General features: G+C 41.3%; 2 protein-coding genes across 31 annotated transcripts in view; both read right to left on the bottom strand.

Annotated features, from left to right (window-relative positions):
* Nucleotides 1-142: 142 nt before the first annotated feature.
* On the bottom strand, nt 143-3,216 carry mad2l1 (MAD2 mitotic arrest deficient-like 1 (yeast)). Its single transcript, XM_020100265.2, has 5 exons — nt 3,025-3,216; nt 1,551-1,697; nt 1,287-1,407; nt 773-876; nt 143-664 (listed from the first exon to the last, which is right to left on the bottom strand). The coding sequence occupies exons 1-5, from the start codon at nt 3,086-3,088 to the stop codon at nt 492-494; spliced, it is 609 nt and encodes a 202-aa protein (XP_019955824.1). The 5' UTR covers nt 3,089-3,216; the 3' UTR covers nt 143-491.
* Nucleotides 3,217-5,566: 2,350 nt separating this feature from the next.
* The window catches only part of camk2d1 (calcium/calmodulin-dependent protein kinase (CaM kinase) II delta 1), a 79,308-nt gene continuing 57,298 nt past the window's right edge, over nt 5,567-27,576 (bottom strand). For 3 of the 30 annotated variants that reach the window (XM_020100135.2, XM_020100136.2, XM_069518587.1), the window contains exons 7-18: nt 27,097-27,199; nt 26,166-26,249; nt 23,829-23,923; nt 23,379-23,501; nt 23,202-23,285; nt 23,032-23,074; nt 21,108-21,148; nt 14,501-14,549; nt 8,763-8,838; nt 8,563-8,657; nt 7,439-7,664; nt 5,567-7,216 (exon numbers count right to left, since the gene is read on the bottom strand). In XM_020100135.2, coding sequence (XP_019955694.1) covers nt 7,213-7,216; nt 7,439-7,664; nt 8,563-8,657; nt 8,763-8,838; nt 14,501-14,549; nt 21,108-21,148; nt 23,032-23,074; nt 23,202-23,285; nt 23,379-23,501; nt 23,829-23,923; nt 26,166-26,249; nt 27,097-27,199 — 1,023 coding nt within the window. In that variant the 3' untranslated portion in view covers nt 5,567-7,212. Of the gene's footprint in view, nt 7,217-7,434; nt 7,665-8,562; nt 8,658-8,762; nt 8,839-9,088; nt 9,110-14,500; nt 14,550-15,414; nt 15,460-17,083; nt 17,144-19,647; nt 19,681-21,107; nt 21,149-23,031; nt 23,075-23,201; nt 23,286-23,378; nt 23,502-23,828; nt 23,924-26,165; nt 26,250-27,096; nt 27,200-27,576 lie in introns of those variants that run through there. The other 27 variants (XM_020100138.2, XM_020100139.2, XM_069518588.1 and 24 more) reach the window with 16 other exon arrangements.

Genomic DNA, 27,576 nt, shown 5'->3' with positions numbered 1-27,576 from the left:
AAGAATAATGCTTATTCTCTATGTTCTGTGCATTGTTGTGTAACTCAGCACACTACAAAGACACAACCAACTCCAGACTCAGTTTGTGTTGCGCTGCCACCTCGTGGTCCAAAGCAATAATACCATGAAAGAACATGGATGCTAAATTATATGAATGTTTTATTACATTTTATAAAAGTTGTACATACAAACCACTAGCTTCTAAAATAGAGCTTGACAAGTTGAGAGTAAGAGGAGACAACACAAAGAAATCACACACACCTCTTCTTATGGCAATATTTACATCAGAATAGAGTGAGAAGCTCATCTGCACGTTCTTATCACATGAGACAAGGAGAAGCTCTGAGAGGAAGCGGGAGACGACAGTGAACAGAGTAAGAGACGCAGACGGTGAGGTAGGACAGGGCAATGTAAAAAACAAAACAAAAATAACACTACTGTATTCTATAAAGGCCAGTGGTTGGTGCTTCACACTGCTCCATGGCGGATGTTTAAAGGGAGTCGCTCCTCTTGTACGCCACCATGCTATTCACCTTGTGGATGGAGGTGGTAAAGGAACGTAAACGCACCTCCTCTGATTGGTTGATTATGTGAGGCCCGGACTCCTCCCACATGTCAGGCACCACCAGGTCTTTGTCCGTGTAGACCAGGAGGTCAAACGCACCTGGGAGGGGAGGCGAGGGCGAAAAGGATTAGTGGGAGAGATATTTCCATGTCCATGATCTATAACTAGAGAAAACATTTGTGGGTAGAAAACCATAGGGTTACTCACATGGCGTCTCCAGTAGCGGCAAGAAAGTTACAGTGGCAGTTACCTGCCTAATGACGGAGCGGATCTCGTCCTGAATGGTCTTAATGGACTTCTCTCTGGGAGCACTGGGAAACACAGGGGAGCTCAGTTAAATCACATCATCTGAAAATCCGCTGCATCACTTGGGTGAAGCATTAGCCGGTGAGCACACAGATTGAATGGTACAAAGAATCTATTTTAAAAAAACAGCTTTAGCTATGTTCATTGACATAAAATATCCAATAATATAAGACTCAAAAGTCAAAGTCATGACTACCACCTGCTGGTAGCAGATAAAACTGTCACTACCGGACAAATATAAAGAGAAATTCTGCTTTTAAATGTTACAAATCCATATTAATTTATATAATTCATTATTTGTCATATTCAATTAAAAAGGAGACTCAAATTCTGTTCCATCCTTCTAGAGGACAATGTTAGTTAAACGACAGCGCCTGACATTGTTGTGGGGCGAGTGAGCCGTAGAGGAGCTGACCTGCTCTCCTTGGCGGACTTGTCACACTCGATGTCAAACTGCCATCTCTCCAGCACCTCGTTGGTTTCCAGGCACGTGATCACCAACACCAGCTTCTGCACCGTGCACTCAAACAGCCAGTCTGCAACACAGAGAGAGCACACAGTCACTGAGCAGTCTCAATGGGATCTAATAGAACTGTCCTCCTTCAAAATAAAAACAAGGACTAATAATAATGGAGGTTTTAAAAATGAAGCCAAAAGAAAGCTCAGGATCTGAGGTGACCTTTGAGCTGAGACACCACGTTGGTCAGGTAGTCCTTCAGCTTGTGGTCAGTGGTGAGCTGAAGGCTCATGTCGTAATGGGTGACTCTGGTGAACGTCTCGGGAGGATAGATGCCCCGCTGGTACAGGATGCTGTTGATGCCGAATGCTGCGGTGGAAAGAATGAATCAAAGGAGGATTTACATTATAAAAACATATATATACAGAGACAGTCACAAATAGGGCAAGGATCATATTGTGGTAGATATAAAATATCCCCTCGCCTCCTCATTTAAACTGTTCCCATCTGCACAATATTTTTAACCCCTCTATTTTTTTATGAAAACAGATGAAATATGTCCTTTATTCCACAAACTGTGGGGACGTCCAGCTCCGTCAGTCCAGAGTTGCTCAAAATGCAACGTGAGAGCAAGTGTTATTTCTCTGGATGTTTTTTGTTAAAATGATTTAAATGTAATTTCCCATCAGCTTCCCTTCACCTGCTTCCATTGCAGACATGATTTGAAGATCTCATTGTTGACTTTCAAAGGCTCAGTGTGTTAGATTTGGGATCTACTGGCAGAAATTGAATATAAAATAATCACAGTGATGTTTTCACTGGTGTGTTTCATCTAAATTGTGAGTGGTTGTTTTCTTTACCCTAAAATGGGCCTTTTATTCTTAAATACTTTATATTAACATCAGGAGCAGGTCCACTCTATGAAGGCCGCCATGTTTTTTTTTACAGTAGCTCAGACTGGACAAACTAATGACAACTGAAGCTACCACAGGTTCTCCTTCATGTTACGAAGGGGAGAGTGAGAGGAGGGGTATTCAGCTGCAACATGCAACTTCACCACTAGATGTCACTAAATTCTACACACTGAACCTTTAAGGATCCTTCAGGTACATTGCATTGAAGTAGATTTGACACCACATGTGCCCGGTGATAAGTAACCTCCTCCTCTTCCACATCTCTCTGTTAAAGACATTTCTAAGTGGGTTTTCTCATTGCTCTTATCTTACAGACTACTTTGTTGAATGAAATGTCACATAAAGCATTCGAGCTTTTCTGTCCGAGACAACGAATCGTTCATTTAGATCGATAACACTCAGCACGGCTCCAAACATGATCCGATCCGGACTCAAACTCTTTCTCCTGCGCGTGTTTAATTCTTAACCAGGGAGCTCCCCGGCGGGCGGTGCACACCACGGCCAGTTTAAAATGCGAACGAGCCCGAACTGACCGTGGCTGGTCGTGAGCCGAAACAAAGAGAGAAGTTAAATGAAGGGTAGAAACACAAAGAGCGGATGAGAATCAAGAGAAGCAGAAGATTCAGCTCCTTCCACCAGGGTTCTGTTTCCTCCTCGGTGGTGAGTCGGAGCTCCGTCTGAGGCTACATGTAGCATTAGCTCGGACTGGCTGCGTGTCCACGGCTTCGCCGCGAACTGTCGCTTCAACCGAACCGGGGGGGGGGGGACCCGTGAGTACTCACAGAAGAACTCGGCCACCAGCTCCGCGCTGCCCTTCAGGGTGATGCCTTTCAGCGTGCTCGTCATTTTCCTCCCAGCTCTGCGTGAAGTCTGGACACTGAGGCTCTGTTGTGTTCGTCTCTCTCGGTCTCTGCCTCAGCTACCCGCCGCTCAGTTTGAAATCTGCCAGCTGCGACGGCTGCGCATGCGCGAACGCGAGCTCCGGCGCATGGTTGATGACGTTTACAGCTGCGCTTAAAGTGATTTGACGCTAGAGGGCAGAATAACTACTTGTTCTACCCCCCCCCCTCTCTCTATCTATCTATCTTGTATGTGGGTTTTTTAAGAATGAAGATAAATACTTAAAAAATAACCTTTAACTTGCACAGAAACTTAATCCAATCATATATATATCTATCTGACTATCTATCTATCTATCTATGTATCTGACTATCTATCTATCTATCTGACTATCTATTTATCTATGTGGATAACATAAAATACTCAGAAAACTATGAAAGCTATGAAGACTGTGCTATGATGTACAAACTTTGCAGCAGCATCTTCAAATGATGGTGCTGAGTTGAATCATCTCAAATACACAGGATTGTTGTCCTTGTTTTGAAAATCTCTCTTTCTTTCTTTGAATCTACCCCTGAGATTTTGTTGAGGATCCATCCATCAATCTATCTATTTAAAACAGACAAAATCCAACAAACCTCTTCCAACAACGACACACACCACCCCTTCATGTCTGTTTTGGTAAGAAGATGGAGAAATGCATCTTGCACAATAACAGAAAAAAAGGAGGTTTAAATAATTCCCTGTTCTGATAACAATTAAAATAATAGTTTAGTTCTGCCTCCCACATAAACCCGCTGCTTCCCTGCCAGCTGAGGGAAGAGGTGACCGAGGATCACTGGCCCCTCAAAAAGCCTCATGAACACCAACAAAAAGGAAACGGCCAGGCCCCCCCCCCATGTGGGACTCTGGGAGGTACAGAGCTGAGTTAAGCAACCTTAACCCTTCTATAAGAACTGGGGGGGGTCGTGTTCTACTTCCAAAAACACAAATACAATTTACATGACTATGTGTTAGCAACTGGTTTCAATCTGCCACAGAGGGTGGAGACCTTTGCTTGTTCAAAGAGATAAAAGCTGTAATATGAGTAATGAATTTAAATCCCATCATCCTCTGTGCTGTGTTGACGTTTTTGTTGGTCTGCTTTGAATTAAACTTGCTGGGATCGTATCACAGACACACACATAGCAAATATATCCAAACTTACAGAGGGTCATGCAATGGCGAACCCCTCAAAAGGTTGGTTCGTGGTCATTCTTACCGAGTGTCACGACACTGACTCTGATCCCAGTGTCACTCTGACAAGCCTCTGCTGGTCTGAACTAGGAGTTCAATGGTTTTATATTGACAGACCTCTGCACCATTACAGTCATGTTTCATAACAGAGACTGTGGGCGCTGGAATCAGGCCCGCTCAAAGAAAAGCCTCTCTATCTGTCTGGCGTCGTAAAGTGATATAAGCTCTGCTCGTAAATTATTCAGCAAAGTTTCTTTTTTTTTTAAACTTCAATGCTGCGCAGGAGAAGTGAAGAATGTGGCAGACAAACCAAACGATACAAACCTTTCTTTTAACTTTAGTAAATCTGATCAGTCAGTCTGCTATGATGGCAGATGTATGAAAAGTTATTTAGGGGAAACCTGTGAAAGAAAATGCTCTTGTTTTTGGACATTTGATCTATTTAGAAACATTATCACGAACCTTTTAAAAAACCATATTAACTAAAGATTAAATAACATAAAATCTTGTATCTGTAACTGAAGGGTATGACATTTTATATCATACTATAGTATCGTATTTAATACTTTACTATACCTTGACATATTTTATATCATAGTATACTATGACATATTTTATATCATACTATAGTATCGTATTTAATACTTTACTATACTATGACATATTTTATATCATACTATAGTATCGTATTTAATACTTTACTATACTATGACACATTTTATATCATACTATAGTATCGTATTTAATACTTTACTATACTATGACACATTTTATATCATACTATAGTATCGTATTTAATACTTTACTATACTATGACATATTTTATATCTCTGTATGTTAAATATGCCTCACTATACTGTGATAAGTTTGTGCATTTCTATAATACAACATTTGTATGTCTTCCTATTTTCAGGTCATTTCAATTTCATTTGTATAGCACCAAATCATAACATACATTATCTACAGGCACTTTACATAGAAGACCTTAAACATTATAGAGAAACCCAACAGTTCCCACAATGAGCAGCACTTAGTTGACTGTAAAGAGAAAGAAACTCTCTCAACTGGAAGAAAAATGGGGAAACGAAAAGAGGTAGGTGGAATAGTAATAATGTAGCGAATGATGTACCATTTTAATTCCAACATACAGAAAGTCTCCTTTATGTATGCAGAAACTAATAGAAACATCTTAAAGTTATATTAGTCGAGAAAGAGGTGAATCAATAAAATAAAACCAGCACAAATCAATTCATTTGGCATAAATCACACAATTTATTTGATATATCTTAAACATACATTAGGTTTGTCCCATCAATGCAACATGTTATATCAGTGTCCCATTGGAAATTTTAATGCATCTTAGGATGATAGAAACAAAGTGTGGTGTTTGTGAAACGAATGTGATCACACCGAAGAACGGTACCAATTCAGTGATGTCATTACTTATAAGCAAAAAAAAAAAAAAAAAGTATATATGCTGAGCACAAATCATCAGTGAACCCCTGTGACGCCATCTAAAAGTGTGACTATTTCCTTTCCCTCATTTTAAAATTGAATTTCCTGGTTCATTTTATCCACATAAAAAACCTAAAGTTAGGTGTTTAAATATAAACCTGTAAGTGATGCCAACAATCCCAACAGTGACACTCTAATGACATAATTATAGACACATATCAACAACTAAAAGAGAGGGTTGACTGGTGACTTTGACCAAGAATCAAATCAAAAGGAACTTGCTTGTAAGTGTGAACATCGTGATTCTACTTCAGTCCTGTCCAGTGTAAAATGTGACACTGTAAAACACGAGCGTGTACATAGGTTGAACATCGTTCTAGGTAAAATAAAGGAATAATATTACAGAAATCATTCATCAGGGTACTTAAATGCAATAATAATGAAGTGAAGGGACAAACATCAGTATCACAATATAAAAAGTAAACAAAACAAAATAGAAAAACTGATAAAATTCACATAATTTGCTCTGCGCTGTATGAAAATATGATTTAACTGGCAAGAGCTACAGAATGGCCTTTAAGAATTATACGCATCTCTAGTTTAGTTTACATTCTATCACAAGACTCTCGTAAAGTCCTAACTTCTCGTATGCTGCTTGTGACGGAGGTCCAAACACACAAAATAAAACATGCGTCCCAAACGATTTTCCTTTTTTAAACATGTAAGTAAGATTCCTAGAAAGCATACTCAATGGCAACAGCAAACCAGATAAGATATGTGAAATAAGCTAACTTAGTTCGGATGGATACTACAAAAGATAGAGAGCGAGCAACTTACATCAATCACCGAAAACTATACGCCACCGAAACAAAGCAAGCGTGTGTCTGAGCTATAGCAGATGGCGATTCTGCGAAGATACACGAGTAAAAAGCGGATATGTGATATATTGGTCCTTGTGCCAAAAGGCGAAAACATCACAAGAGCTCATGAGTCCTCAATTTGTGCAATATTCAAATGGAAAAACTCTCACTACAACGATAACTGGACATTTCACAAGTTTGACCAGCCTATTAAAAACCAATCCACTGGCTCCTCGGAAAACCACTTCTATTAAAAACATACTGATCTAAAAAAAAACCAACTAAAAACTCAATGTATTAAAACATGTCGTGGATGGAAATATCCAGTAATGAACACCACACACTCACAACAAAATGATATTGTCAAGACTTAACGTTTTCTTCCTCAATTAGCTTTTTTCCCCCACCAACATGTACGTTACCTTCAGTCCAGCAGCGACAATATGTAAACAACACACTGAGAGGGCTGAGCTCTAGCTGTTACGGGCAGGGATTGGCTGAGGGGTTTGATGGACACTTGGTAGGCGGGGTCTTGTCAGCTGACGTCAGTAGGCTGGAGGGTGTTTGTCGTCACGGAACTCAACTGGATCAGAAATGAAAAGTGATAATTCGATAAGAAACAAAAGGACATGGACAATATGAAAGCTGTAACCTGTGACCTATATGAGTGCACATGCATTGAAATGATTGGATGGGGGGTAAAAGTCACTGATGTTTTTCTTTGAATACAATTTTGATGGAGGGAAAGAACACCAACGCAAAGAAACAGGAGAGAAGAGCAGCAGGATGCTTGAGGCTACATTACTTGGTGGGGACGGTGGGCGAGCCGGAGCGGTGGAAGTGGATGTTCTGCCACTTGCTGTCGCGGCGGTGCCAGATGCGGGTCTCCTCTGACTGCATGGTGCGAGGCATGCCGTTTCTGTCGATGTACTGGGTGAGGCGGATGTAGGCGATGCAGGCCGCCTCGTCCCCGATCAGGTGGACGTGGGGATTGAGCAGGATGGTGTGGATTGGCTTCCCCTTGGACAGAGCTGCAGAGGGAGAGACGAGGAGGATCGGGAGGACGGGGGGGGGGGCGGAGGGTGGAGCAGAAAACTTTGAAACAGGAGGCGTAAACTGTGCAAGTCTATTAAAGAGCATGTCTGACCGGCAATGATCTACAAGGTGTCGTGAATCTATGGGCTTTGCATTGTTCTAGGTGAAAAATAAATATTGGTCAAACATTCTTTGTTTTAAATCCACTTCAGGTGGTTCCACTCTTTGTTTACAGCAAAACCCTGCACACCCTGCATCCTCATTACATAAACTGTTCTCATCAGCGATCACAGCATGATGAGCTCATTTAAATAAATGTCATCTTGAGCTTTTAGTACATGACATTTCATAGATTCCATCAAAAAATCTAATTAGCCTATCACATTAGCATTTAAATATTCAGCATTAAATTAAAAGAGACACAGTTCTTCCTGTTTTTTTCCTGCCAGAAATAGAGAAAATGTCAAATAAAACTTAAAGTAATAAGTTACCTGAATGAAAAACCGAAGTGTTTTACCCATTTATCCATCAGGACCTGTTTAATGATTGGACGTAGTTTCTCTTTATAGTAGTTCACCTGACTTTTAAAAGCCTCAGTGGCAGAAAGTCTGATTCAAATTAATTTTGCCAAATAAAGACATGACAGTAAATGTTGTGCTTTCAGTCCCAACGATGGGTTTGTTTTGTATTTAGAATCTGGATGAGCCAAGTCATCTCTTTCTGTCAAAAACAAGAATGTCTACACATGGCAAGGTTGGCATTTCAAACTTTATCATCACCACAAATGAAATATCATTTGTCCGTTGACTTGAAGTGGAAGATTAAAATAAAAACTTTGTCCTGACGCCATCTCCATCTACACTGCGTTACTTTATCCATTATCGTTATTGTTACCGTTCTCAAAGTAGAAGCGGTGGAAGTCGGTGCCCTCCACCAAGTTTCCCATGGCCTCAGGCTCAAAGGACGTGAGGCCAGGATCACAAATCTTCCTGATAGAGAGCACGCAGACAGGAGGTTACACTAGTGCATGACTGAGAACACTTGACATGTGGAAATTATTCAGATTTGAAAAAAATGAAACCAGTTGAACTGACGTGTAGGCCTCAAAGTCTCCGTTGTTGATGGCCTCAATCAGCTGCTCTGTGACTTTAATGATCTCCTGCTTCCGGGCTGAGAGACAAAGACAGAGTTAGATTTGCAAATTAAACTCGTGGTGAATGTGAAAAGAAGCACGGATTAAAGTAAAACAACTAAATTAGTGTGAAACATGAGGACGACATCGATCCAGCATCACAACATCAGGACGTTTAGGGACAGAAAGAGTCACAACCAAAAAAATGTGAAAGATACAGAATGAATGAAGGAAAGACTGGTGGGAAGTTAAGTCAGCATGGTTCAACATGGACGACATCAAAATTACCTTTCATGCTAAGTAGGTAACCTAGGAGACAATGAATGGAAAGAATAAGTGCGGTTGTTGAGGCTTGATAAAAGTATAACCACTACTGACAGTTAGAATATGGAGACGAGTGGGAACATGGTGGAGTCAATGAATGAGACACACACATGCACACACACTTTTACCTTCCTCAGTCTCCAGTGCACTGTTGTTACCAGCGAGCTGAACACTCACAGTCTTCCGCTGTGCACTCATCCCCTCCACTGACACCAAAACCAAAAAGCTAACAGCCAGGAGGTGAAACATGCTCCCTTCTAAATACTCCTCCTTTGCTCAGGACTCAAACTAGCAGCTCCAGCAGGAAAAGACACGATCGGACAAGAGGAAAACCAGAAATATAAAAAAAACTGACTGGTTTTGTGGAAAGCCTGACAGAGTGAAAACACTGTTTATCATCCGTGGACTCTGCTTTGCAAACGCTGTGTTGACCAGGCGGACAGAAACGTTCTAGATAAGTCTGCTTATGCACACAAATTGAACATTTTTACGAAACGGTGCAGATAACGTTTGTCCACAGCGACGTTGTGACACACACAAAGTGGTATAAGGTTCAATTTCTTTTCCAGGGAAGTTTCAAAAGAGGAGAAAGGGGAATCATAGCACCCGAGCCACAACCAACACTTGACTGGTTGTCTCGGGGTGTTTGCTCGAGTTTGATTCGTGAGAACTGCAGCAAGTGTTTATATTTGCACATATTGTTCTTCTGTCCTTCACGGGAGAGAGATCCCTCACTTCTTACTCTCCCTGGGGCTTCTGTGGGGTTTTTCTTTACCCTGGTCGGGGGTTAAGGGCGGAGGATGGTACACCTTGTTCAGATTGTTAAGCCCTATGAGGCAAGATGTCATTTGTAGTAAGGGGCTATATGTTGCACAAATTGACTAAAGCATTAGTTCAGCCAGGCCACAGAGTCAGGCTCAGCTCACCTGACAGCTCCAGCAGCTGATCTCAAAGTAGGTCAGCATCATGGCTCAGCTGATTCCCTTCCATGCATTCATTAACAAAACTCAAACAAGGCACCTTATCTCAGCTGCTTCAGCCAGCATGCCCCTGCTGCTTCCTCTGCAAGACGTTTGGCAACCCACCTCCACCCCAGCTCCCCCTTTTTCCTCCTGTGTTTGATTCATTCAGTTGTTATTGATGCCTGCTCAGTTCTGTTCCCTTCGGGGGGGGGTCTTGCTGCTCTTCTTGTCTGAAACTTTCCATGAAGGCACATGGAACAACAGAGAGGTGTGCTCTCTCTGTCTTAGGCTTTCTGCGTATGCAGGGGGGTCCCTGAACAGAGCCATACCGACAAATGTAACTGGTGCAGATGCAAATGAAAATGTATCTGACGAGTAAGGTCAAATAAAGTCCGAACTGAAAGAACATTTGGTTGATTGATTCATACTGAGATCCTATAGTTAGTTACCCACAGACTACTGTATTTAGTTTTTTCAGCGATAACAAGTATTTATTATTTGAATGAATTGTTCTACATTTTGCTTTTTAAATACTTTTTACTTTTAAAATGGAGCTATTGTTGTTTCACTGTGCATCAGTAAACAACAACACAATCTAGATCATGCTTATTATGCTGCAGAAATGATAAACATTAATGTTGACACATAGTTTGATTCAGCTATGAGTCTATAAAGTACATACTGAAAGTAAACTTGAAACTTTTCCATATGAAGGCAACAAAACAAGCCTCAATTAACTGCTCATTAAAAAAGCACAGACAGAACAAAGGGAATAGTAAGCACCGACAAAGTCAATCAATCAATCAATCAATTCAATGTTATTTATATATTCACAAATCACAATTTGTCTCATAGGGCTCAAAGAAGTCAGGGTGTTGGGACGGCTCCTGACCGACCTGTAGGGGGTGCTATAAGACAGCAGGTCTGCACTCACATAACTGAGGTGTGGTTCGGCGAAGCTACACAGGAAGTCTCTCAAAGAAGTACATGAGCTTACTTTATGAAAACGTGAGCCAATTGCTTTGCTAGGAACATTTTTAAATTCAAACAATGTTGTGGGTCGCCTCCACATGCATAGTGATCAACATGCAGTCTATTTAAAGTAAAGTACAGAGTTAACAGACTCAACTAAACTCAGTTACACTTCTTGACTACATTTTCTTCTGCAAAGACTCTGCAGTTCTACTTCTTGTAAAAATTGGTTATATAGAGAAGGAGCTGAAGATCACAGCATCCGCCTGTGAATTAGAACTTACACTGGGAGTTGGTGGGCAGGGGCTGCCCATGCTGGGGGCGGGGCCCCTGCGTGGGGGTTTGATGGGGGCCGCAGTAGCATATCTTAGGATGGTCAGAGAAAAAGACCAGGAAGGAAGATATGAAGAAGAGGAACAGGTAGGCAGCCACCAGTGCCCACAGGATGTACTGGCAGAACTCCTGACCACTGGGCCAAACGCTAGGAGAGTACCAGCAAGAGGAGGAGGAAGAGGAGGAGGAGGAGGAATGGGAGTGAGATGAGGAGTGGTCTAAATGCTTCAGGTGGTAGATGTGGGGACGGCAGGAGGGAGAGTGTGCTGAGAAGAATAGGTTGTAGGATGGAAGGAAATGCCGACCAGCATGTGGACACAACAGCAGTGAGAGGAAAAAAGTGAAATGGAGAAAATGAAAATGTGAAATGAAGAACACATGAAAAGCAGGAAATGACAATGTTCAGAATTAAGCTGACAACAACTCAGCTTGGATGGAGCGGAAGATTGGTCGACAGAACAACAGTGATGTGAGATGCTCCATTTCCTCTGGTGAACAGCGATGATGCAGCAGCCTCGTATATTATTAGTTTAGAATGGTCGTGAAAAGATTTGTTTGACTGTCGTCCACCAGCACAGAGAGAGGTCTGTCAGTCCCTACAGGAGGTCACAAATTATATCTCTTGATTATGTGAAGGCAACTTTGCACTTTTGCCTTAAGAAGTTTCAAATAAAATTGTTTGTAAGCTTTATATAAAAACATTTTTTTTTAGATTCTGTATATTAGGGAGCATATTTCCGTAAAAAAGCCTTAAATCCTCAAGGAACTGTTTGGTAGGATCAATATAAAGTCACATTTGAACAGCAATACATGGCGTTTGGTTAAACTGTATTCTCGTTCACCACTATTAAATCAGCATTAATTGATTTTTGGCCAATCTGGGGCAGATATGTTGCTATGTTACACTGGTCTCGCACTGAGTTAACGCGTGATGGTGGCCGTGCTCGATGCAGTCACATACAGTTTCACGCTTGGGACACGCGTGGCAGGCTTTTAAGCTAGCGTGCCATACTAGCGGCTGTGGTCGCTTCTCGGATCGTGATGGTGAATCACGGTGGCAGCTGATGGAGGATTATTATTACGACTAGATTGTTTAGATATACAACATGCCAACTCACAAATGCTAAACTGGTTGGAAATTGTTTTTCCTCACCCTTGCTGAGGATGTCACACCTTTTTAAGCCCTATAGGCAAATTGTGATTTTAAAAATGGGCGATAAAAATGTTTGCTTGATTTATAAATTGATTGACTAGTTATCAGTGCAATGCTAAAGATAAGTAAACAGGAAATACAATCCGCAACCAGATGAACACACCAAGTTCACCAGCTGCCTCTCTCCCATATGTTCTGCTGAACTTCTGCCATACACATCGCATGCAAACGAACCGCAACGCACTTCTGCAACAAATTATGTCAAAGTGAATGAGTGGCGTTTTACTTCACGTGTCCAACGCATATGTGCAAATAAGCTATCACATATTCATCGTATAATCCTACACCACTGACATACATGCTCCCTATGAAGGACAACACTGCCTCCACTTCTCAACCAACTTCCTAAAGAGAAGACAGAGTGCTTTACAAAATCGATTTAGTATAGAGGAAGTTAAACACTCTTAGGACACAGCCTCCTAACAAAAAAAACCTAAACTAAACAAATACAACAAGAAAATATGGTGTCCATCATACATGTAGGTGTAAATGAATAGGAAATCTCCTCATTGTCATTCCTACCACTAGCTCCTCTGAAGACCACTGCTGTGAAACTCACAAAAGATGTCATGATTAAAATCTTCCCCCACAAGATTTCTAAGCCCCTTTTTAAACTGAGAGTCTGATTGAGAGCACGCATGTAAGACAGAAGAGCAGCTGTAATACAAAATGTGTGTGAGAGAATAATAGCAGGGAGAAATGATACGGGGGGGGGGCTGTCTTAATTTGAAAAAAAAAGAAAAAAGAAGAGGAACACATCTTACTGAACACTATAATAAGAAGAGCAATTGCAAAGCTCTGATGAATGAGGTTACTGGAGCATTGAGGAATGACGATCCCGTCAGCCATGAATAACAATGGAGGCCAGTATAAAGGGCAGAGGCATGTCTGTTAATGGACCTGTGTACATACTGGAAGTACAGATGCGCACAGAGCAGGACCGTGAGGAGCCCCAGGAAGGAGAAAATGCTTTGTAAGATGGTTAAAAGATGGAATAACTAAATAAAATCGAACTTGTCTGATAGATTCTCTGCTCTATCAAAGGTCGCTGCTGTGGAGAACAAGCACATACACACAGGCAGGCAGACAATCACAAATCAATCACAGTCCTTGGTCAAGTCCAGCTGAAAATATCCACTTCACCGATAAGACACACAAAGGCCCTTCTTCATTTTTTTAATGTCACTTCCTGTCTGTTTTTCTACTCTAAGCTCTGAAGTGCCGGGTAAACTTGCACTGAACAGTCTCACACTTTGTTTCCTGTAGTTCAGTCACAAAGCAGTCAACACAGGGGACCTAAACTCTGCTCGAAGCCAATTTTAGCTACGGATGATTGAAATATGAGCACTCTGCAGTTTATTACAAAGCACCTCACAACACAACTGCACTGGACAGAGTGAATATTTGCCCTTGGGCCCCAAATGTGTGTTTTCAAGCCCCTAGTGTGTGGGACCCAAAAGAACCCTTATCAACCGTTTGGTTCGTGGCAATTCGGTCATGCAGCTATTCAAAGGTCCCACTTCAAATTCTGGATTTCAATGAAATAAATTTGAGCTCCACCAAATTACCACGAGCAGGGGGGGGGGGTCAATAGGGGCCACAGGTCAGTCCAAACATGGTTTCAGTACATGGTACTTCCCAACAGGAAGATTAAGCAGCATGGACAATGAGAAATGAAACATGTTGATAATACACTAATACAACATGCAAGATATTCATGCAATAGACAACAGATAAGAGGGTGCAGTCAAAACAATAGTTAGTTCAGAAACTAGCAATAATAAGAAGGAGTAACCCAGAGAGGGAAAAACTGGTTGACAGACTTTTACTAAGGTGCGAGGGAGCAGTCCTGCTAACAGAGTGGTGTTTTGTATCGGTTGGTCCAAACCTCCCTACCTCTCACGTCCTCGTCCTCGATGGTGGTGTTGGCACTCTCGCTGGACTCCTGTGAAACAACGCAGAAAAAAAGACCAGTGAGGATAACCAGGCAGTTGACGAGACATGTTGAGGACATGTACTGTAGGACACAAGAGTTCCAGCAGCTCCTGTTGCTGAACTCAGACATTCAACACGCTCTCTACAAAGAACAGTGGATCAAATGGGCGATGAAAATGAGTCTAATGTAATGACCAGTTTAATTACCAGGATCTTCCCTTTCTTTTTTTAACCCTTTGACACACGTATGATCTTATGTTACACGAGACATTACTTGTACAACGCAAGAACAAATATACGATTTACAGAATATTGGACTAGTACATGGGATGAATTTAGAAACACCTAAACACCCTTTGACACCTTGCTATGCACGGACACACATTAGGTAAACCTATGAGCACCAACACCATATTGTCACTGCACAAAGCAAATAAACACAAGCATGCACATATGTTCCCCCTTATGGATTCTACATTATGATGTAGATCCATACATAGAAGCAGTAGATGGACCCCAGGCTATTCTGTTAAGGATTTGGCTTGTGGAACAGCTTTCGAATCCACGGTTGCATGACTCTGCTATGTTCCAGTAACATGCATAATCCCCCTGTCACACAACTGTAATAGCGACTGATGTTATGATGACAACAGCAGCACGCGCTCGTCAAAATGGAGAGCAAAAGACAAAACTGTAAACATGGATGAGCATTATTAAGTTAAATGACATGCAACAGTTGATAACAGCATGCGACACCAGTCCATGGCCCCTTGTTTTCCCATTTGACAAACATGAGGCTCTAATCTAAACGGCACACACACACACACGTCAGGAGCAAACTACAACCTCGGACAAGCATCTGATCCGCTGTATACCTTGTTTCCATCAGCTGGGTTGTGGATTACAGTGGTTTGAGGCTCCTGATTTGAGAGGTCAGTGCAGAAAGTGGGTTAGGGGAAAAAGTTGGACAGGAAAACACTTTGCAAGAAAGGAAAGGACATGACAGTTGTGAAGGAGGTAAGGGTCACTGACGTATTTGGAACAGAATCACTACAGCATTCTGCAGCATACAGACAGATGGGATGTTACAGCAGTGGAAGTTGTGACTATTCCCAGAACATCAGGTAAAGAATATCATGTCTTTCACCACAGATGATTAACTTTCAGCCAGCACTGACAACAAGATGATAAAAACAGACATTAAACACAGACACCATGATCTGCTATAAATGCTTTAACTGACATCCAACATTCTTTTTGAAGCTACAACACCCAGGACAGTTTCAGATGCAAGGCAGAGCATTCACACACAACTTTACAGTCACATCAAACATAAACCTGTATAAGATCAAAACAATATGTGATATATTAAAGAAATCTGAAAGGTTAACAGAAGTGTCCCCCTCACAAGTCTGCTACACCGGTGCTTACTAGCCAACCGGCACTTCATGAACACTGTAGTTTATGGTACAAAGCTAAATCTTGAAAGAAAAAAATTTAACATTAGACTTATTAGTTTTCTTTCCAGCAGGAGGAGGATACGTTTGATATCAATCTTATGTCCCCATGTTAATTACAAAGCTTTGAGGATGTGTTCTTGTCCAGTTCAAAAAACACACCTGCCAACTTCTCTTAAAGGTTCAGTGAAAGGGCTCTTTATATTTGAATACCATGTATTTACATCAGTAGCGGGTCCTCCGCCATGTTTTTTTAAACTAAGCACCTTTGACTATGACTGAACTGAAGAGGTACTTAGCTGCAACACCACTAGAAGTCACTAAAACAAACTAAAACTTTGAACATCACTAATTTAACTGATGGTAATTTTAAGTTTTATGTGAAGTAACAAGCTGGTGCTGAGTCATCCGTCTCACAATGGGGAAAAGGTGAAAGATGCTCTTTGACAACTTTATATATATATATATATATATATAACTACAGTGTTAATTACTGGATTGTAAAGGTGTTAACAGAACCATACACCGACCGTTTCCCCCTGATTTCAATCTTCATGCAACATGACACACATAAATAAGACTGGAATTAATGTTCCCTCTATCTATCTTTAAATCTTCAGTCACTGTGGTTGTGAAAATGCTTCCAACAGGTATCTACAGAAGACAAAAGACCTCAGAAACATATGGCTACTTGACAAGTCTCAGCCCAATAACAAGCCAGTGTTGACTCCACTTTGACTGACAACAAAGACTTGACCTGTGGCTACAGTGCCTTAGAGACAGCTGACAGGCAATGGCCCCAGTGCTGCCATTACAGTCATCATCAACAACAAAGGTGAATGTAGCCCATGTACAGCGATATGGAAATGCAACGAAGCCCCCCTGTGTGTAGACAGCTCATGCTACACAACCACTAAAGACATCTGAGGCCCATAAGCTTTATGGAGAAAGGAAAGAAAACAGATCACCATCAACAATAAAGAGAGATAGGTGTAGGAGTCCACAGAGCTGAGTATTGAGGACAGATAGACAGTTAGACACAAACAGTCATGCAAAATGCAGGCAGTGAGGCAAGCAGACAGTGTACCAGAGAAGGAGTGGGGACAGGCTCTTTTGGGCTGGTGACCACATTGGCCTTGTTGTTGATCTGGAGGGACAGAGTGGACAGACAGGTAGACAGGCGGGACAGGGCAGAAGTGACAAGGCTTAGTGTCCAAACACTAATGCGAGCAGCTGCTGTGGAGGGAAAACGTGGAGCATTGTGCTCATGAGTTCCTGTCAAAGACTCACATCTGTATCATTCAGCACAGAAGAGTTCAACTTGAGTTTTTAGTTTGAACAGGGTGAGCAAATAAACCACTTTTAATCAAACTCACAGCAGAGAAATAAAGCAACATGTGAATGAATAAATACAAATTAACAATCTACATAAAGTGAAGAGCTGATAAAGCAAGTGGGAGATTTCTTCTCACCTGCATCCAGTGTTAGATAAAGACATAATGACAGTCTGATGCAAACCAGGTGACCCAATTACTCTGGAGAAGAATAACAAATCAGATGAACCTCTGCTCTGACAACTTGTTACGAGTGCTGCTTACTGTGCGTACCACAGTAGAACCACAGCATGTGTTCTTTAAAGATGCCACATCCTTTGATAACTGTTCTCTATGAGACCTGGATAAGGGACCTGGCATGAGGATGATGGGTTCTGTGCGTTTTTCTGGCAAAAACCAAATTTTCCCTTTGCCCAAGAAATTACAATGAAGTTCTCATCTGACTTGACGGGTTTATTGCTTAGCACAAGGATCCACGATGGAATGTTTGAGGAGATTACATGCCATATGGCCTGAATATGACATGTAATCCCCTTACATAATACACTTTGACAAGACGACGTTTCTGCAGCCATGCTCGCAGCTCTGTGAAGCTGCAACAGTGATGTTTTTCGGTTGATCGCTAACATCAACATGCTCACGATGACAATAGTGACATCTTGATGTTTAAAGAGCAATGTTAGCCATTTTAGTTTAGCACGTTAGCATGCTAAATCGATTTGCACTAAATGTAAGGTAAAGCTGAGGCCGATGAGATTTGTACTAGTTGGTGAGTTGTGAGAATGACAAAAGATCAATGTGATTGCAGTTCATCCTGAGAGGAACATGAGTTTTTGGGCCGAATCCTATTACTCTGAACCAAAAAAAAACAGACAGTAGTTAAAAAGTCATGAAATCAACTACGTCATACAGATAAAAGACAAAAAAGAGAGTAAAGGTAAAAGGGGGACTCCACAGTTAAACAATCTTAATGTTTTATACTGTATTTCACAAATCTAGAATTATGCAAAATATGTCCTTGGACAAAAATAGTACACAAAATGTAGCTGACATAAACAAAACATCAACCAAATCACATATACAGGATCATTAATAACCAAATTGTGTTTTTGTTCCATGACACTCAGCTATGATAGCTAAGATAAGACTCATATAAACAGATGAACACCAGATAACAGGTTCAACAGTTGTGTTTGTTAAAAAACAACAGTTCAACGTGCTAATCTACTATGAGTCTACAACATTATACTAAAGCTTCAGCAGTATTTTACTTGATGTACTACAACACAATGACAGGTATAGTACTTCTTTCCATCAACTCAGAAGATACAAGGAGGGGGGGGCAGATCTAGAAATGTCCTGGTTTGCACTTTGTTGAAAAATAAATAGAATTTCTCTACATTATTGCATTAAGGCTGGGGATGCACTATATGAAGCAAACTTAACTTAAAAAAACTGCTTGATAAACAAAACTTACTTTCCAGTTTGGAGCAAGTTGTTGCTTTTTTACAAAAATGATGGTATAAAGTGTGTGTTGTCGTATTTTGACTCTCACTTTCAACCAAACTCCTGCCCTGGTTAATAATAGTGTTTCTTTATAAACCTGTCATTTGAATGCCCAGAGAAAAACACAATAACAAAGCATCAGTATACATCACTTGTTAAAACTATTACTTGATGCTTGTCAATACAGATGCTGCACGCTGATCATGACTTCAAGTCAAGATGATGAATGTCTTTGACACAGGGGACAGACTGATAATCTTTCTCAGGAAAAAGATTCATTTGAAACAGAACTGATCTCACTTATTGTCCCATCTCCTCCTGTTTACAATCACAGAAGATACAAGACTTGAAGCTGATTATCTCAGCAGCTCTCTGTGTGGCCACTGTGACTTAGTTTGAAAAAGTGGATCAGTTAACCACTTGGGCATTAAACTGAAAATGATTGCTGCAGTTTAACAAGATCAGATCCAGGGCTGTACTCAGGACAAAAAACTATTGACATTATGAATCCTTTAAAGGTATGAAATAAAGGTTTCCAAAACCACCAAATACCCAGAATAAAACACTGAGTTTATGACAAACAATGGCTATGATCATTGAAGTCTGAGAGTTTAAGTAGATTGTTGATGGATTCCGGAATCTGTGAAAACACTTCATATACAGTTGGTATGACTTATACAGTCTGCTCAGTAAGTTAGTGCCTCCCCAGCCTTTAGCAGTGTGCAGCACATAGACACAAGGGCTGTTCTACAGCTAACTACCCAATGCAGGTGTCTGGATCTGTTAGAAGCAGCAGCAAGCTCAGGCCTACCCTTAAATGTTCTGCACTGTCCGTCTTCCTTTTCTACGTTGAGCAGCCACAACACAACAAAATAGAAATTAATCTAAGTGTGACTGTGCAACCAACACTCAAAAACACATACACTTTCATGCATGTTTCCATAACTCTTAAAGACAATATACTGAAAAATGCCCCCAGCAGGTTAGGTGGCTTTTGCACAGGCTCATCTGCCCCAAGAATAAAGCACCATATCGAAAAAATAAAAATCACATTTCATCGTTTTTCCTGTTGATTACAAACTGCAGTGATTAAGCCTTTATTCAGCAGATAAGCACACACACGTTTGAGAGCAGCAACAGTGGAATATTTGGATTAAACAGGTGGGCAGTTGGCATCACAAACAATAATTATTGCGACTGAACATGCGAGACTGCCACCACCAGAAGCTCATCAGAAGAAAACAAGAAAAACCCATTAGTCTTTCAGGCAGCTCTGATGAAAGAGGAGAGAGGAAATAAGTTGAACCAGAGTTACAATCAGCATGAAACTTTGAGAGAGAAGGGAGAATAATTGTTTGTAGATCCATTGGTTTTGGTTTCACAACATACTGACTGAAGAGCCTCAGCGCTCTCATCCACCTTGATTCCACCAGACGTCTGTTTTTTTATTTTATTAATTTATTTCAAATAGAAAAGGCTCTGATACTCTGTTCACCACCTGCTCAGGACCAAACAGTAGACAGACAGCCAGAGAGCAGCTGGTGAATAAAGTGGAGCTTTTAGCAGCTGAAGCACCAGCTTTAAATAACCTCATGTAATGTTGTGCGTATTAGCATTTCCCTGTTTCCCTCCATTCCTTGTCATACCCAAGTGCATTAACTTACATTTGTGCCCAATGCATAAACAGGTGATGTGCCCTGAAGTCACATAAATAAAATCTGCTGTGAGCACAAACAGCCAAGTAAAAATGGAGGACTGTGAATTACCCACATAATTGTCAGCACTTCTCCAACATGTGGAGTGGAGACTCCACTGGTTGGAGGCAGAAGTATCAGAGGCAAATATTCTCAGAATCTCTGCTGTTAAACTGAATCTGTACACACACACACACACACACACAAATGTCCTCGATGCTTAAAATTGTCCTCACAAAGATATGAGCATACAAGGGACACACACACACACATTTAGTCATCACTTATTCCAACAGTTTCCTCATTTCCTCATATCAGATAACAAACAGACATTGCAGAGGGGGATCATTGTTGAGAAATGCGTCACATCCACTTGGGAAAGACTAATTTCCCTGCTGCACCTCAGGCTCCTATATTACCAAGGCTGTGGTGTGGCTTTTGTTCACAGCATTTGAGGAAAGACACGTTAAAAATATTTAAAAAGAGGGTAAAGCTGCTGAGGTGCAGTAGAATGTACAGATCCATATAAAACATGTAAGGAGACAAGTGTGAAGAGTGAAATGGAAGCTGGACTTACTTTGACACCGTCCGTTTTTTTGTTCAGCAGGCTCTTGGCTACTGTTGAGTGAGAAAAAAAAACAATGGAAGGAACTTAGTTGCCAACTGGAACCTCCCCACACACGCGCACACACACACACGGACAATGTCTATTCAAGTTTGGCCAATTACATGCGACCTTAGAGAGGGCCGTGCTAGAATTGGAAGCAGAAGAGAAAAATGCAAATCAAGTCAGGAGATTAAATCAAACTTGGTGAATCATTAGTCTGGCAAATGGAATTAGAATCATCAGATGAGACTACAGGAGACACTGGTGGCAGTGCTGGGTAATCAGCACAGCACTGTCCAGGGAATTATCTCTTTAACTTCTCTTTTTCCTATTTGTCCTTCCCTGCCCACTTTCACTCAAGCACCGAGGTGTCTTATCTCAAACACACTACATCATACAAACACTTCTCAAGAGGGAGTGAGGTGAAATGATATGGGGAGTTTATTTTCTCAGTATTGTTATCCAATTAATATTTTTTCAGTCAGCATGCAAGCACAGTTGGAGACAGAGAGGATGATAGTGGCAGGGGGGCAGAATGTGGGTTTTTTTGTGCATCCTTTAACACAGTGAGGGGTTTTACTGTCAAACCACAGACATGTCCGTGTTTATTAACTGATAGCAGCTTTTCTCTGCGACATCAGGTCTTTTAGCAGCCATACTGGAGGGAAATGTTTGGGACAGAAATGTGAAGAGGTACAGGGACAGTATAGTGATAGTGGTATACTGTGATAACTGGTCCGTGGAGGTGTTTATAATTGTTTTGTTTAAAAGCCACGATTCAAATCCCAGTTTCCCTGAGTACAATTTGTATGTGATATTATCCACTGTTAACACTAGTGCAACTGAAAATGTTTATTTGTGTCTTCTTCTATGCATAAAGTCTTTTGTTAAAAAAAAAAAGAAGGGGGTTCGCTGTCATGTTCAGTGAAGGAAATGGTACAAACAGTGAGCTTTAACCCAAAATAACTGAAAAAACTGTGACACAAAGTCAACAACTAAGAAAGGCTCATATTTTAGCTCCTGCATTACCCGACAAAAGGTTTTAATTGGCAAGTGAGACTAGTATTTGACGATGCATCATTACGCAGCAAAACTGTTCATTAAATCATTACCAAGGAGATTATGCTGAAAAAATTGGGTGCAGATCCAGGAGATTTTGTTTGACCATTCTTCTGTGACACCAACGCCACTTCCCGATTATCTGGACTTGAGAAACAATGGAATTCGAGGATATTTATGCCTGAAGCTGTTTTACCTACAATATGGCTGCACAGAGACACTGTTTATCAGTTGAAAGCCGTACACAAGTGCTTTAGTAGACATGACATGCCTTAGAACCAAAGTAGTTTGAAACTGTGGAGAAGTGTAAACTACACCAAGGACTCTTACCTTGCATATGAGTTACCACACAAGAGGGGGAAGGAAGAAAAACAAAAGTAAACACTGACGGCATGTTTGCACTGACATCGATTGAAGGCAGCTGACAGTTTAGAGGTTACAAATAATAGAATTAACATGAAGGAAAACACCATAAGCTTGCCATTGTCATCTGTCATAAAGGGAAAATAATCAATAGTGCTGGACTCAGTTTGAATGTTTGCCCTTTACATGGACCTGAAGATAGGACTTTATCGATCCTGGTCATTCTTTCTCTGCTGAGAGCAGATGAAAAAGGAGTATGGATGAAGCTTAACAGGCCCTAAAGGCCAGAACATTTTGAAAAACAGCTGCTCTGAAGAGAGCAGGATCTTAAACAATATGTACATGTGTAATGTAAGAGAGACAGAAGCAAGGGACAAGCTGTCTTCAGTTTGACTTTATTTCAGGTGGGACTGTCTTGTAATACCAAAAGCAGGACCGCTGTCACATGTCATTATAACTGGTTGACTCCTACCTGAGAAGTTGCGAGTGGCAAGCATGGTGGTCAGGATGGCCCCCTGTGGAGGTACAGAAAGTTGAACTCTTCACTTTCCCAAAAATACAGAAACTGAACGATAACTGTTCTTCCCTAGAACAACAACAGGGACTGCCTCATATTGTATAAAAGCACTTCTTGTCACTTACCTTGAGTTTTCTCCTGGCATTGAATTTCTTCAGGCACTCCACGGTCTCCTGTCTGTGCATCATGGACGCCACAGTGGAGCGTTGCTGTAAACAGAAAGGAAGCGTGTGGATTTATCTGAACTCATGAAGGAGAAGACATGAACATGTACGAGTGTGTGTTCGTGTCGGGAGACGTACGCAGATCCAGGGGTGTTTGAGTGCGTCTGTGGCAGTGACTCTCTTGGCTGGATTAATGGTCAGCATCTTGTTGATCAGGTCTTTGGCCTCTGGAGTCACCGTGTCCCACTCCGGTGATGGGAACTGTTAACAGAAATATATACACTTGACAATGATATTTAAAGAGATGTATAAAAACAAAGCCAGCACAGACCAGCGTGAGGGGGAAAACACACTTTTGACTAGTCACACCTACTTTCCCTCTGTTTTTATGTGCAAAACTAGAATTACCACACCGCATACATACATTTTTCACCATGACCTTGACCACTGAAATCGAATTAGTTCATCTTTTAATCCAAGTGACAACTGATTAAATATGATAGGAATTCCTCAAGCCAGTCTGGAGATGTCACATTCAAGAGGCCAAAGACATGTTTTGTGAGAGAGAAGAGTTACTATGAAACTCACATCATAGGCTCCAGCTTTTATCTGCTGGTAGAGTCTGTGTTGGTCCTCATCCCAGAAAGGTGGATATCCCACCAGGAGGATGTAGAGAATCACACCTACACACACACACAGGCTCCACAGGTTAGTATTTAAAGACAGCTCATGTTATGATCAATTAATACATTTTAAGCAGATACTCAGAAATAAAATATAGTGAAAATAAAGTAAGACAGAAGATAAGACTCTTTATTAGTCCCACAACATGGAAACAGGAGCACAGTCAAAAAAAAGACTTCAGTAAAGCAACAAGAAGAAAACATGCAATATAAACTCAAGGAAAAATATGGAAATATAAATGGAATAGCTATAACAGTGACAACAATTGGCTGCATCCTCCAACAGCCGCAAAAAAACGCTTCAGCCGAGCCAAATTAGACTTTTCAGTATTCCTATTACTTCACCTGCTGGCCCCCCCCCCTTACAATATTTCTTTAAAATGTGTTACATTAGCTGTTCGGTTGAGTACTTGCATTTAAAAACATAATATCCTTACATTTTTGCCATTACCTCTGAAGCGCAATGAATCATGGGACATGTCAGCTGCATGTGGAGGAGCCTTCGAATTGGGAAAGTATAGTCGTGCCGCTGTGACGTAATTGGCTTACAATTCCAGCCTTGGAAGGATGCAGCCCCTGAATTGAGTCACAGCTTATATACAGAAAGCTGGATGGTTCTCAAATTGCTTCCTCTTTCTACCTGCTAGAGGTCTGGTGCCTTTCAGTCTCCCACACAGTTTTCTGTTTGGTTTGCATTAGTTGAGGAATTAACATTTCCCCACTGATTAGTGACTTATTATGTAGAGATGTTTTTTGATGTTTAGTTACTGCTTTTAAATGTTTTCGTTATTTAAAAGGTTGCTGTGTGGGCCTCCCTTCTTAGGTATGCTCTTGAGGAAGTCCAGGCATAACAGTGGTAAGAAACACAAACCTGCACCAACGTTTGCTGGTGTTGCCAGGGACAGCCGGATTTCATTGGCTGGCTTTTTTCCAGGAAAAGATGAAAGGTCCTCTGTCTGACGGCGACAGTGTGACCGCGAACACAACACAGGCTATTGTTTCTGTGGACCCAGTGGGCAGGCACAGGTGTGTGGAAAGGAGCACGAGTGTGTGTTTTCTGACAGCGTGTGTGTTTGACGTCTTAGACCCAGGTGGCCTGGCCCATCAGAAGTGTGTGTAATGAGCATCAGTGATGATTAATTCAAGAGGCAGGAGCCCTCTGTACACCTCTGAGGTACATGAACTATACCAGACAACACACGCACACACACACCAGCAGAAAGTGTTGAATGAAACTAAATGACACTCTAAGTATAATTTGTATTCACGTGCCTTGATTGGACAAGAGGTTTATCAGAAGTTCATTAGTGGCTAATAAAGCTAAAATAGCAATTTATACTACAGATTTCATCAGCACTCACTGTTTATGCGTAAATTACACAATTATTGTCAGTACTGTAGTGCTTGGCTACAGGATAATCATGGACAACAATAAGGTGAAGAACATAAATGAAATTTTGTCAGATAAATACTGTTAGTGAAAAGATTTTTTAAATCCTGGTGCGTAAGTACCCTCTGAGTGGTTATTCTCAGACCACAGCAGATGGAGAAAAAAAAACAGTAGACAAGTCCGCTGTGCTGAGAACAGAGGTAGGCCTGGCTTTTCACGAGGGTTATTGTGATTGCAGCTCAGTACATGCCATGATGTTTTGACAGTCCACTGGGCCACTGATGTGGTTGGCGATTGTCACTCTGCCTGTAACATATGGGCCAATGTGTGTTTGAGAGAGAGAGAAGTGCACTTGTTTTAAAGTGTCACAGACACTTGTCTCTTAAATAGAACATCAGTCAATTAACGGTTAATGGTTGGTTAAACAGCGTAGGTGGAAAAAAAATCATCACATGCCTAAATGCGAAATTCCATCCCATGCAACTGGCCATGCCTTGTTGTTGCTCTTATATGGCACTGATATTGCAGCACTTTTTGTTTTTTGAAGCAAATTGTACGTACTTGATTCTTCCAGTTCTGGGTTTGTTCCCTCATAGTTGAAGCACTTATTGTAAGTCGCTTTGGATAAAAGTGTCAGCTTAATGAAATGTGATGTAATGTAATGCAGTGCGAGATACTGAGGTTAAAGATATTTACAGAAAAAATGATTTCACTAGTGTGTTCTCTGTGTAGCGACCTGTGATACTCCCCAGGAAAAGCCTTTGATTGGTTGTTTCAGACTTTTGCATTTGTGTGGAACTAATAAACCTGTTCTGCTGGGTTTCCCCAGATATGAACGGGAGATAATCTTACCACAGGCCCACATGTCCACTGGCTTGCCGTAGGGATCTTTCCTCAGCACTTCTGGAGACAGGTACCCTGGTGTCCCGGCAAAGCCTGCAACAACACACACACGCAGACTGACATTAAACCTGACCCCCTCCTATATATAGGAGTATTTTAGAAGCTTGTTGTCCAGTAAAAGGACAAACACTTCACAAAGCTGTGCAGAGGAGCAGTGGTCCCATAAAGTAACAGTTGTGAGCCAAGGTTAAAGGAAAACATTCCTCAGTGGGTCAGAAGTTTGGCTCACGACCAGCAACATGCAGCCTAGTTTTAAACGAAGTTCCAGCAGACTGGTGCTAAAGTCAGAACACAATGTGAGGCTGGAGCTGGGGGAACAGACCAATTATTTCTGTTCTTCAGGGGATAGGGAGAGAAATAGACCTGATATCCGTCCAATCCAAACTTGAGAGCCAAGAGCGGTGGTACACCCAGTCCCTTTAGATAGGTGTGATGTAACAGGGGAATTTCTGAGGCTCTGAATGATATAAACGGCACATCTGTGAATCTTCATTTGATTTTGCCATTTAAGACAAAGAAAACTGGGACAATAGTGTAATTGTTCTATTCCAACTTCTGCAACAAAGTGATGAATATTGTCTATAAAAGCAAATCAAAGCACTTGACATCAAAAGTTATTCTGAACCCACCCATCAAAAACTATGTTTCCAGTTTATTGAACCACTGAGAAAACACAAGTTGCATCAAAATCCCACACCCTTCCAAACTTTTTAGCTCCAGAATAATGTAGAAATAACAGGAACTTGAGCCTTTTAAAATAAAATTCCTACAACTTTACCATGTCAATAACATATTTCATTAAACTGTGTTAATAAGAACATTTAAAATACGAATCCTAACATTTCTGCAGGGTATGAAAAGAAAAGTTGTCTGTACTCACCGAACCATGCCTGCTGGTCTCCCTGCACCTCGATGGCCAGGCCAAAGTCGGCCAGTTTAACCGCTGCCCCCTTCAACTTACTGGCGAGGAGCAAGTTCTCCGGCTTGAAGTAAAAGTACATGAAGGAAAACTTTCAGTGCCTTGCTCTGACATGATTCCATTATAAAATTGAAATGACTGAGTTAAAGACTCAAAGCCTTTCTAGTGTTTTAGTAACTTGAAACACTACAGGGAGGGTTATTATAGCTCACAGTGTAATAAGAATAAGGAATGATGTCATATACTGTGTCAGCTTGTAGCAGTTAGCACTAATGGCTGAGCTGGAGGCGAAAGTGCAGCAGATACTGTGTCTAGTTGAGGGAGGTGAGACAGAGACAGACACCACTGACTCATGTTGAGCCTGATTACACTGTGGTTCAGTCAGGGGCCACGGCCGACCTCAACCCAGCGGCACAGGTGGACGTATGTCAACAAGATGCT

This window comes from Paralichthys olivaceus, chromosome 22 (assembly GCF_024713975.1).
Source record: "Paralichthys olivaceus isolate ysfri-2021 chromosome 22, ASM2471397v2, whole genome shotgun sequence".
In the NCBI taxonomy this organism is placed as follows: Eukaryota; Metazoa; Chordata; class Actinopteri; order Pleuronectiformes; family Paralichthyidae; genus Paralichthys; species Paralichthys olivaceus.
The sequence above is the reverse complement of the archived record's forward strand: the minus strand, read 5'-3'. Positions and strand labels throughout refer to the sequence as shown.